This window comes from Acipenser ruthenus, chromosome 3, assembly GCF_902713425.1.
Source record: "Acipenser ruthenus chromosome 3, fAciRut3.2 maternal haplotype, whole genome shotgun sequence".
Lineage (NCBI taxonomy): Eukaryota > Metazoa > Chordata > Actinopteri > Acipenseriformes > Acipenseridae > Acipenser > Acipenser ruthenus.
This window is the reverse complement of record NC_081191.1, coordinates 42,746,201-42,759,221: the sequence shown is the minus strand read 5'-3', so window position 1 is coordinate 42,759,221 and position 13,021 is coordinate 42,746,201. Positions and strand designations below refer to the sequence as shown.

The following is a 13,021-nucleotide window of genomic DNA, read 5'->3' as shown; positions in this document are numbered from 1 at the left end:
AGCGCACATTATTCCAGCAGGAGTAGTGCATGCACCTATTTGTGTGATTTATACAGTACATTTAATTTCATTCTTGTTCAATTACAAGACACAGGACCACTGCCATTCTCAATTTTTTGTCCAGTCACATCCCACAGACTAAGTGCTTTGTGGGCTGCTGCCAAAGCTAAGAGCCACAATTGACTCTAGATGACAGTGTTTCTCTTCCATTCGTCTCTCAACAAGGGCTGTGTTTTTGTATTGGAAACAAATATACGCAGGCAGTTATTGCTTGTGCCTGAATGGAAATGTTACCCTTACTGTGCCTAAGAAACTGTGTTTGACTCCAAAACAAACACTAAATGTAGGAATGCAGCATTATGGATTTGTGACTGCTTTTTTTGGAACAAAGTTAGGGATTCATTTGATCATTTAAAAGTGGAAGTTGGATAAATTAGAACATACTTTCGATCCGTTATCAACAAGGTAAAGGGAAAATACATCCCAATCCAGTCCTTGGTGCCTATGGGCTACATTGAAGTTCAAATGTTTTGTCTTCTTTCACACCACACAAAGCATCTCGTCTGTGAACAGTGCGATTTGGGGTGGGTAGAATACACAAACTCCAAAACTGTCGGCACGTCTATAGTAAAGGTGCAGCACTTCGATACATCACTCATGTTACAACATCCGCCACCATGTAAATATAGTTATTGTCATTTTTTAAAACTTTTTTTAAAATTATTCTTGATTGAACTAAAAGGCAATAAAAACATAAGCTTATAAACAACCACATTTAAAAAAAATAAAAATAAATAAGCACTCGGGATAAGTAATTGCACATAACCTCCTCGATAACTTCTGTACTGCTGTAGGAAGTGTATTTTTACCTCAAGAATAACTGAGCATGGAATAAACTGTCCTGACTTGCAGTACTAGACAGTTCAACCCACTATGTGATATTTTATGTTCCGTTACCTAACAACCGCTGCTAAACAGCCCATCCCAACAGAAACAACGGGTATCTGTTCTTTTTAGGAGGCTTCTGATAACCTTTTGCTCTGAGAAAATTGTGTAAGGCTTGTGTATTAGGCTAACTGTTGATTCACAATAAGTGGATTTAAAAGGCTTTATTGGGAGAGTGCACGGTATGAGGAGGTGTACAGAGAAAAAGGGATATTGGAGCTGTTTAGTCTTGCTTACAAGTCTCACACATCTCTCCCTCTCTCTCTCTCTCCCTCTCTCTCCCTCTCCCTGTATCCTCTACACATAAAGGTCAACCCCAAATCAATATATGGGAATCGTAACTGTCAAAATGCAAACGTGCATTAATTCAAACCTGTAATTTAAAAGTGTAGACCCATTTTTCAAACCGTGTAACCAATACGAATGGCTTGTTTTCTGTCTTACAATTGTTTTTAAAAAATCTACTATCGATTTCTGGTAGCTTTTGTTAATTTTTATAACTTCTCTGTTTTTAAAAGATTCAATGCTGGTCCATTTTTTGAGCAGGAGTGAATGCGTTGTCTCCAAGCACTTTCAAGAACTCAAAACTAAACAAAAGCGCCAACGATGTCAGAATGCATTTTCTCTTGAGTCTTATTGTCTGACTCCACCTTCACAGCAGTGTCGTCAGTGTATTCGCTGCTTCCCAATGCCTGTGTGGCCGAAAGTGCTTTGAGAAACAGAATTATATGAGGTAGCTAGAAAACAGTCCATAGAGATGCTGAGATCAAGCGAGGCAGTGCGCTGCATGAGATGAAGCATAAATGTAATAACCAATTACAATTGACAGATGGGGTTAGGTTGCATTGATTCCTCGGTTTTGATTGCACCAGTGTTCTGGAACCAGTAAGTAATGCTATTGCAATTGGAATTAGCACTCACCAGAGACCCTAAACAGATTTATCTGAGAGACTGCAGTACTAGGGAATGCCTGTCGAGGTGTCTGTGATGACTTACAGTACACAATATCCTGCATTTCAGACCCATAGTTGCAGAACATTGATAAAAGTTGACAGTAATGCTGAAATAAGTTGTAATGACTAGATCAATATTTTAAACATCTTTTTTTATTTTATTTTGCCATTTTACTTGTGTGCAGTTTGGAGCTCTTTTAATAAAATAAATAAATTAAATAAATCAAATTACATTGCCCAGGGAAACTTGTACATGAAGCGATTGTTAAATCTATGGGGTGGAGCGGGTATCTGTTTGTACTGTATTTAACATTGTATTCTGACTGAGCAATATTACAGTTGTAACAAAAAACCCTTCCATTGAACATTTAAAAAAAAAAAAAGTAAAAACAGAAAAAAATATTTGATTAACAAAGCAAAATGACATCTTGTATCGGGCATATTTTCAAAATGCAGTGTCATCCTTGCACTGCACTGAAGTCACTGTGGCTCTGCTTGTGATGTTCTTGTTCCGAGACCCTGCTGAACCCTTTCCCTGAACATCCTGGTGGGGTCGCCACCCCTACGCTGACAGCCCATGCAAGAGTGTCGAGTCGTTTATTAGTTTTTATGTTTTCAGTATTTTAGAAGCTATTGTCTGTCTTCAGAAGTGATGACTGAAAGAAGTTAGAAAGTATTTTGGAAAACCTCTCTCTGCTATTTCACTTGTCAATTCGGTTCCTTTTTTTAAACATTTTTATAGTGGTTGCTAGGCAATCTTTTCAAAGTTCAATGGTAATCAGTAGGCAAATTGTTGTAACCCTAATTTCTACCAGATTTCCAGCTACTACCTAATAAAAAGTGGAAAAATAATTACTACATTTATGATGAAAAGAAAATCAGTTGGTAACACAGGAAGCTCAGAAAATAGTTTGAATTTCAGGTCTAAATTGAATTAATTGCCAATACCATAGTTTTGAATGATAAAAATTCAAAATTCCAGATTACTCGATATCATTGTAGTGCTTGTAGTGTTTTACACTTTTGAATTTCTTTACAATCTAGGCAGTTTAAAGGCGTTTTGGTGGTAGACTCTGACTTGCGGTATGAGCTGAAGACAACTATAGCTCACAGACGTTGTTATTTATTTCTTAGCAGACGCCCTTACCCAGGGCGACTTACAGTTGTATACAAAAAGTACATATCACGAATTACAGTACAATTAAGAGCAAGATACAAAATACAGTGACTACAGTCCTGATAAGAGCAAATACAAAACACAGTACGATTTGATATCGGGGCAGTTCAAGAGCAGATAACAGTGTTGATAGTTACATCAGGAATAGATACGAGTGCAAGTGAAATATAAAATACTACAGATTGAGTGAAGTGCAGGATTAAATGCAGTAAAATAGGGAGCAAATGAGTGCCTTAAAGGCAGAGTGCTATATTGTCCAGAAGGGAAGAGTTCAGTTTTACAGGTGTTGTCTGAAGAGGGGTGTCTTGAGGAGGCGCCGGAAGATGGTCTGGGACTGAGCAGTCCTGACATCCATGGGAAGGTTGTTCCACCCTGGAGGAGGGAGGAGAGGTCAGAGTCTGAGATGGGAGAGAAGGAGGAGAAGGAGAGTGAGTTAGTAGGGGAGACACAGGGTGTTGGGGTTGGAACGGGAGGGGGTGGGGGGGAGGGAGAGGTGTTAAAGAATTTGCGGATATCAGAGATTTTAGAGAAGAAAGGCAAAGTGGTCAGAGGAGATAGAGGAGGGGGGAGGGTTGAGGAGGGAGGAGAAGGTAGAGAATAGTTTCTGGGGGTTGTTAGTGGAGGATTGGATAATAGATTGGAAATAGGAGCATTTAGCAGAGGAGAGAGTAAAGGAGAAGGAGGAGAGGAGGGAGCGGTAGAGGTCTAGGGCAGCAGGGAGTTTGGTTCTCTTCCATTTCTTTTCAGCAGAGCGCAGTTTGGTTCTTGCTGAGCGGAGCACAGAGGAGAGCTAGGGTTGGGGAAGGGAGGGGCAGGCAGGTTGGGATGTGAGGGGACAGAGGCAGTCGAGGGAGGATGTGAGAGAGGAGAAGAGGGTGGAGGTAGCCGAGTCTACAGAGAGTTGGGAGAAGTAGTTGATAGGAGGGAGGTGAGAGAGAGCGGTGGAGGCCAGGATAGAGAGTGGAGGCTACGGCAGGTGACAGTGGGGAGGTGGAGTAGGGAGAGAGGGGAGAGACAGAGAAAAAGAGATGAAAGAGAGAGAAATTGAAGGAGAGGAAGGAATCCGGCATAGTGGATGGAGTTGGAGAGATGGATATTGAAATCACCTAACAGGACAGTTGGGGTAGACAGAGAGGGGAGGGACGAGAGGAGATAGATGAGTTCATTGAGAAAGTGTTTTTCTCCAACAGCCTCTCCTCACAGGTCTCTCCTCGCTGGACTCCCACAGCTAGACTCCCTGCTCTTTTAGTAGAGAGGCTGTATGGCTGACTGGTGCACAAATAGGCTAGCTGTCTATTATACCAAACTGTGCTAAAGACAATACTTAAGCAATACAATAGTTTCAATGCACTTCAATGGGATCACACAACTACAACTGCTGTGTGGAAACCAATCAGATTGTAAATCAACCTCTATTCAATTTAACCACACTCATCTGGTACTAATCACAAACAGTAGATCACCTAATTAAAACAACAACGCCTTTATAATGTTACTTAAATACAGCTAATGTTATGAGTTGGAATGAGGCCTCTAGTAGCCACTGGGAGAGATTTGGAAAAGGTCCTCGCTCTACCTGTCCTCGCTTTGACATACAATTGTACTTACCAAAATAGCTACTTTCTTCCTTCTGACTGCAAACAGCAAAACACAATCCAAGCAGGTCGGTCGCTAGAACAACAAAATTGCAAAGGTCAGGTTCTATTCTGTGTTTTTCTTTCATCCAAATAAATATTTTTTTGGCACTTCAAACCCCTGCAGCAGTTGTAGCAGCTCTGGAAGCGGGGGTGTTTTGCGTATTACTTCTTGTTGGCGTCTTTCTTTTTACAGCTGCGACTCTTGTTGTTGCCTAGCAAGGGACGCTATTCACTTGCAGGTCTCGCATTGTGATACATAAACAGATGCACACGTTATGATAATACTTTCATAATAATAATAAATAAAAAATGTACTGAGCACTTTTTCTCTCTAAAAGGAAAGCATGAGTCTTCACACTGTGCAACAGGAACAAGAAAATTAGGTCCTTCTAAATAAGTAGATTTAGTGCTTATTGTCTGCTCTCAGCTGCAGGGATCAGTATTATCCCACCCAGACATTCTGTATTGGCTGTAAGTGGCGACCATTTGGGGTGCCAGTTGTCTTGTGAGACGGGATGCTTATTAAACTCTTTTACTGTATGTGGTGTAGCTTGGGAGGTGAGCATCTGCACTGCAGCAATCCTGAGTCCTGCACTTTGTACTCTACAGGTCTTCCTTCTCTGGCTGGACAGGCTGTGTTCAGGAGACTGCTGTGACGGATGTAGACTACTTCAGCTTCCTCTTCTCCTCGCTCACAGGTACGAAACTCCTCGCTGTGACTCAGCTCTCTGCCTGCTTTGATGGCTCCTTTCTTATCTGGCCACTTTGACCTTGAGTGGGGTGAAAATAAACTTACACGGCACCCTATATAGTACTATATTCATCTTCACTGCTGGTGTGTGCGGCAATTTTGGACACAGGGAAAGGACACTGGCTCTTCTGGGATGTTTCTGTGTTGTGTTATTTTATTAGTTAGTTAATTGTGTGTTTTAAATGTTTATAATTGCATTTGCTTTTTATATGTCTGCTGTGTCTTCTCATCTGCCATGTATTTTCTTTTTCTGTTTTTGTGTTTGTCCAGGGACTGCCAATGAAAATGAGCTCATAGCTAAATTTGGGTGCAATACATGTTTATGATATGTTAAAAATTGTACGCTGTCCCTAATCCAAAAATATATATATATATATATATATATATATATATATATATATATATATATATATATATATATATATATATTTTATATAACATGTAGCAAAAAAAGCATCCTTAAACAGTATAGCTTATGGTAATGTGTCATCGCTTCAGCCAGATACATCCTTAAGTTATTGTAGATGGCTTCCCATTCATTTCAGAGTCTATAGGGGTGTGCTGATACTCATACTTGTAAATGCCTTTTAAGAAGGTATTAAATAAATCTATTCATTAATGTGTCCCGATTACCAAGCAATGGCAGTTAACTTTAGCATTAAGTGTTTTAAAGCCGATTTGGAATAAATGTACCTATCATCCGAGGTTTTTACTGCTGTACTGAGGTCGTCTTGTTTACTCCTGAACGCAGTGAATATATTGTGCAGAGTTGTGTTATGAAAGTTTGAGGACCGCTGCTCTTCTGTACAAACTGCAGATAGACGATGCATCTGTCGATTTAATATAAATAATTTCAAGTTACTGGCTACAGATATAAATACCCCCTCTTCTCTATTTCTCTCCCACTTCCCTTGCTCCTTTCTTTCTTTCTTTATTTTTTCTCTCTCTCTCTCTCTCTCTCTCTCTCTCTCTCTCTCTCTCTCTCTCTCTCTCGTCAGGTTTCTCTGGGGATGAGCTGGCCCTGCTTCAGAGAGGCAATGAGGATGGTCACACCAGCCGGATGCAGCTCTCCCCTGTCCTGCTCTACCCAACCGATCTGGAGCAGTTTGGGCACAACTGGGATGTGGCGCAGGTAACACAGCAGCACTAATCCTGAGTGACAGGCTGACAGGCCCCACGCTGCCTCGCAGCCCTCGTTCTCTCCTCTCTCTCTCTCCCTCAGCAGCCCCTGCGCATCTGCAGTCTTGGAAAGAACACAACAACATGGTCCTTAAAGTTGTAGGTCCAGCCTATACAGAGAGAGAGAGAGAGAGAGAGAGCTCTTACTGCAGGTGTTGACCTGTACTTTATTTTGTGAGTGTTTTAGTGTCCTCAGGTCTTTTTAAACATCCTTAGGGAGATTTAAATCAACTGTAAAATGTCGTCTCCCCTCCCCCCCCCCCCCCCCCCTCCAAATACGTTCCTCAAGAAGGTCCTGTGGCGTAATGACGTTGTGGTCAAGGCTGGCCAGCGGCAGAAATAGCAAACTACCAGGAAAACTGCAGTTCAGTGGTTTGGCTCCCATTTAATTCATAACGAACAAACAAAAGGCTTAAACAAAAAGCATCCAAAAACAAAACGGCACCCAACCTCATGCAGTAACAGGACACACACCCTACTGCTGTCTCGTGCAGTAACAGGACAAACACCCTGCTGCTCTCTCGTGCAGTAACAGGACACACACCCTACTGCTCTCTCGTGCAGTAACAGGACACACACCCTACTGCGCTCTCGTGCAGTAACAGGACACACACCCTACTGCGCTCTCGTGCAGTAACGGGACACACACCCTACTGCGCTCTCGTGCAGTAACGGGACACACACCCTACTGCGCTCTCGTGCAGTAACGGGACACACACCCTACTGCGCTCTCGTGCAGTAACGGGACACACACCCTACTGCGCTCTCGTGCAGTAACGGGACACACACCCTACTGCGCTCTCGTGCAGTAACGGGACACACACCCTACTGCGCTCTCGTGCAGTAACGGGACACACACCCTACTGCGCTCTCGTGCAGTAACGGGACACACACCCTACTGCGCTCTCGTGCAGTAACGGGACACACACCCTACTGCGCTCTCGTGCAGTAACGGGACCCACACCCCACTGCGCTCTCGTGAAGTAACGGGACACACCCCCTACTGCGCTCTCGTGCAGTAACGGGACACACACCCTACTGCGCTCTCGTGCAGTAACAGGACACACACCCCACTGCTCTCTCGTGCAGTAATAGGACACACCCCCTACTGCGCTCTCGTGCAGTAACAGGACACACCCCCTACTGCGCTCTCTTGCAGTAACAGGACACACCCCCTACTGCGCTCTCGTGCAGTAACAGGACACACCCCCTACTGCGCTCTCGTGCAGTAACAGGACACACCCCCTACTGCGCTCTCGTGTAGTAACAGGACACACCCCCTACTGCGCTCTCGTGCAGTAACAGGACACACACCCCACTGCGCTCTCGTGCAGTAACAGGACACACACCCCACTGCGCTCTCGTGCAGTAACAGGACACACACCCCACTGCGCTCTCGTGCAGTAACAGGACACACACCCCACTGCGCTCTCGTGCAGTAACAGGACACACACCCCACTGCGCTCTCGTGCAGTAACAGGACACACACCCCACTGCGCTCTCGTGCAGTAACAGGACACACACTCTACTGCGCTCTCGTGCAGTAACAGGACACACACCCTACTGCGCTCTCGTGCAGTAACAGGACACACACCCCACTGCGCTCTCGTGCAGTAACAGGACACACACCCCACTGCGCTCTCGTGCAGTAACAGGACACACACCCCACTGCGCTCTCGTGCAGTAACAGGACACACACCCCACTGCGCTCTCGTGCAGTAACAGGACACACACCCTACTGCGCTCTCGTGCAGTAACAGGACACACACCCTACTGCGCTCTCGTGCAGTAACAGGACACACACCCTACTGCGCTCTCGTGCAGTAACAGGACACACACCCTACTGCGCTCTCGTGCAGTAACAGGACACACACCCCACTTGGAGTGATCTGTGAAACCTCTGAGAACCACGTAATCCCACCAGGATGCGCATCAAACCAAGTGAACCGAGATCACTTGAAATGGTTGTCTCAGTTCGCTTGGAAGTGGACCCGGTACGTTTGCCACTTTTGCTTTTTTTCAACTTTTTGCAGTGTGAAACCAAACATACTCCAGCTCACTTGCACAATTTGCTCCAATGTTTGGAGCATTTACAAGTGTCTGGCCACTGTCTCACATATGCAATGCAGGGCTTGTCAAAAACAAACACGGTACAATGACAAATACACACCAGACAAAAACACCATAATGTCACATGTACACAACAGCACATCACAAAAAAATACAATAGGGCTGATTTACAAAGTGCCCCAACCCAGGGCTATTCAATGAAATTATGCTAGTACCAGTGTTTGAGCTGTTACTGTTGCAGCATGCACATTCTTTAAGCATAATAGCAAAACTTAGGAAAATAGGAAAAATATTAAATGACAATTGAATAATTGTTTAGCACATGTATTCCATCTGCCTTCATTATAATTGTGCAGTGGGCTCGCGAGGAAAACATTGTGCCAAGACAAAGCAGTACAGACATTCCTGTTGCATTTGCATTGCTCCACCTGAGTTTAGTAAACCAGCTCCTATGTTGCATCTGTAGCTCACCACACTGTCACACCTACATCCACAACAAGCTATTATTATTATCATCAATATATGCCTTCGCTTTAAATGTCTTCTGAACACCAGATGTCGCTCACTCATTTTCAAGTGTTTTTCTGACAAATACGTAACGCTTTTTCGGCATGTACCAAAAGAACACGAACAACAGCACGACACGTAAAGTATTCTCCATGTTGGGCATGATAAAAAACTTTTTTTCCAGAGAGATCTTCCACTCCAGTGACCAGCAAGAGAGACGAGTGCATTTGGAAAAGTGCATTGTGAAACTAATTAGGGCTGCAACGAAGGGTACATTTTGACCTTCGAAAGTTCGGAACACATTACCGCAGGAAGGTTCTAACCTTTTAATGGTACTAATTTGCATAATTTACTGGATGTCGCCGTAGCTACTAGTTTATAATTGATTGAAAATCCTATTATTTTACAGGCAAGCCATATAAACATGTAGTTTAAAATAGTAGAGAACAGTAATCATGTTTTTGTAATTTAAATAAAAACACATGTTGTTTATGTACATGTAATTGATGCTGCTTGCGATATACTGTATACAGGAAGCTTGCAGTGCAGCAGCACCAACTGCAGCGGACGTAGACAAAACAATGCTTTATTTAAGTCACCGCTCCAAGTAGGTTATCGGTCAGTCTTGTTTTACTACTACTACTACTACTACTACTACTACTACTACTACTACTACTACTACTATGGTACTACTAATAAAAATGATAATAGTAATATAAACTTGTGCTTGTCAAGTGACCCCGGGGATTGGTTGTGCCTCCGTGATACTTCAACAGTCGCTTGCACAGTTTGCATTCAACTTTGTTTTGGTCGTCTGGGCATTTAACGAAACCAATGCTGTTTGGGATTTTTTTGAGACGTTTCTTTCAATACATTTTACGCTATGCAGCGCTTTGCTGTCGAGCTGGCAAATGAAGAAATTAAAGGTTTGTCTCAGGATAACACAAGCTGGAGGGGGGAGGGGCGGACGGTGCTCAGTTTTCAAATTTAAATTTATTAGTGTTAGCAAATATTTTGTCTGTTTCAAACGTATTCTACCCTAGCACTTCTCTTTACACTGTCTCGTACTCTAGGTATTCAATACATATTTTACTTGAACCACTACAACCGCTATAGGTACCCCACCCCCCCACCCAGTGCTTTGGCATAATATACCCTGCTCCAATGCACGGCAATACAAGGACGGTAAAACACAACTGACGTGTATCTGAGTGTTGTATATCTGAGTGCTGACTGTAGTATGTTACTGTATTTGTACCTGCGATTACTGCTTGGGTAGAATAAGCAGAGGAAACATGTTAATTGACCCCAGGCTTGGTGTGAAACGAACCAAAGCAAACCCGCAGAAATGTGTTAATTTGCAACCGAACCACTATTCAAATCACTTGCACGTGAACTAGGTGTGAAAGTGCCCTAATTTTGTTGTTGGTGTTGGATTCAGTTCCAGGTTCCTTACTGTCATCCAAATAGCCACAGTGGTGTATAGCTTAGCATCTCTGAACAGACTGGGATTGGAGGTAACCGGTCTGTGCTGTGTGGCTGTACTGGTCAAAAGGGTTTAATCGGGGGCACTTGGTAATGAGCAGTCCAGCGACTGGTTGCCAACTGGGAACAAGACTAGGTGCTCAGCCCTGTGCTTCAGAGGATCGCTCTGCCTTCATTGACAGGCCTGCTCAACCTCTGCTGTCTGACAGACGCTGTCACAGCATAAAAGGACACATTCTCCAAATAAGAATAGTGTGGGCTTCTCCAAAAGAGAAGAGTGTTTAAAATAAGGATGCTAACATATTTTAATCGTGTTACAAGCATTAAGGCTGGTTCATACTGCAGTCTTGTGACCACTGAGATGGTCACGCAACCAGATAGATTTGAGAAAAATTCAACTCTGGTGACCAGTCGTACAACTAGAGAGACTGGAAATCACCAAGCGACGGTCACATGATTTGAAGTATGAACCAAATATAGACATCACCTGTAGTGTTTGTACAGTGTGTGGTTATTTATTCAGAGTCTTTTCCATGTACACATATATATATATATATATATATATATATATATATATATATATATATATATATATATATATATACTGAGCATCAAAAGAAACTTATCACTTATATTTGGATAAAATTCACTAGATGCTGATTAACAATTGACATCATGAAGATTCTGCAAAATGATCTGTCGATCTTGGGCAGGTGTTGTGACTCTTGATCTCCTAGTTCGTGGCCTGTCACTGACAGAGTGTATCTGGTTATACCAGGGGTGGGCAGTTCTGGTCCTGGAGGGCCGGTGTCCCTCCTGGTTTTTGTGCAAACTGTACCCTAAATTACTTAATTGGACCAATTAAGTGCTTATTAGAAGCTTAATTGGTCAGTTGGAACAAACACCAGGAGGGACACCGCCCCTCCAGGACCGGAATTGCCCACAACTAGGTTATACTGTCTCGCTAGGTTTGAAATTGCTGGCTGTGAGCACCCAAGACGGCGAGCCACAGTACAGTATGCTGCCCTAGTCCAGCCTCCAACATGCTGATTGCACGAAGGCGCTGCTCTCTTGACAGACGTGGCATATTGTTTTTTTTCTGTGATTTTCTTTATTGTTTTTATTCAAGCTTGCAGTTCAACAGCTGAAATCACTGCATATCCAATGTTCAATCAACTGTCTCACCAATTAGGTGATTAAGTGCATATGCTTCAGTCATAGTCACTCAAGCGTGTCATGGTCAAGGATGAATGATCAAGTGATTAAAAAGAAACCAAAAAAAATGACCACTTATTTTTTCCGAAAATAAATGTGTTATAATAGTGATAAGTTTCTTTTGATGCTCGGTATATGTACAGCACATAAATAGAGAACTTTTCCCGTTACAGTTTGTGATACATAGTTTCGACTGGTACCTCAGTGTAAAAAAGTTCTGGAATAAGTGTATTGTGGTCTCATCCGAGTGTTTCAGTGAGTAGAGTATCATTTTTCATTGCAAGTGAATTCAGGCACTAATATGGACAGACTGGATATTAAACGTCCTCGGAGAGAAAGGAAGGGGGGGCTGGGGGGGGGGAACATTTGCTGTTACCTTCCATTAGTGTTTATTACTGAAGTATTTGCCTTGGAGGGGTGAGTAGGCTGTTAATTTGTTACAGCTTGTGGCAAGAAAGTGGAAAATCAGTTTTCATTGCTTTTTAACTGGGCACACAATCCGTGTCTGTAAAAAACTGTCACACTCACTTTTGTAATTGATTTGAGGGAGTTACACCCTACTTTGTGCGGCACGCATAAATACATTCAAATAATTTTCAATGTCTGAAGTGGACCAGGGTAAAGAGCAAGTATTTAAACAGCAACCATAAGTAAAGATAGAAGTTACAGAAGAGAAGGAATTATTTGAACAAGTAAAATAATAGTAAACTGTAAAAAAAAAAAAAAAAAAAAAAAAAAGATATTCACCGTTCGGTTATGGAGTGTACTGATGTGAAATGGGAATGAATGTGCATGCCGAGTGTGTGACTAAAGTTTATTGATTGAGGGCTGCTTACATACAGAGTGAGTTGTAATCAAGGAAGGAGAAGGGTTATTACCAGATAAAGTGCAGTGAAAATGTGTTCCTGTATTATGGTGTGTTGCCGATTTTAAATATTGCTTGTTAGTGGACACACATACCCTGTAGATAGCGACGACCTTTCAACCATGCATATCTGCAACTAGCATTTGTAATGTAGGACAGCTGACCAGGGCTGCCAACTACTTTTACAAAAACTCGACTACTTCTTCCTGAAAAAACCTTTAAAAAATAAAATAAAAA

The 13,021-nt window shown here is 42.6% G+C and overlaps 1 protein-coding gene across 3 annotated transcripts in view; it reads left to right on the top strand.

The window, feature by feature from the left end:
* tex10 (testis expressed 10) overlaps positions 1-13,021 on the top strand; it is a 75,444-nt gene that overhangs the window by 44,677 nt on the left and 17,746 nt on the right. For all 3 annotated transcript variants that reach the window (XM_033993726.3, XM_033993725.3, XM_059012951.1), the window contains exons 10-11: positions 5,322-5,410; positions 6,462-6,595. In XM_033993726.3, coding sequence (XP_033849617.3) covers positions 5,322-5,410; positions 6,462-6,595 — 223 coding nt within the window. The remainder of the gene's footprint in view (positions 1-5,321; positions 5,411-6,461; positions 6,596-13,021) is intronic.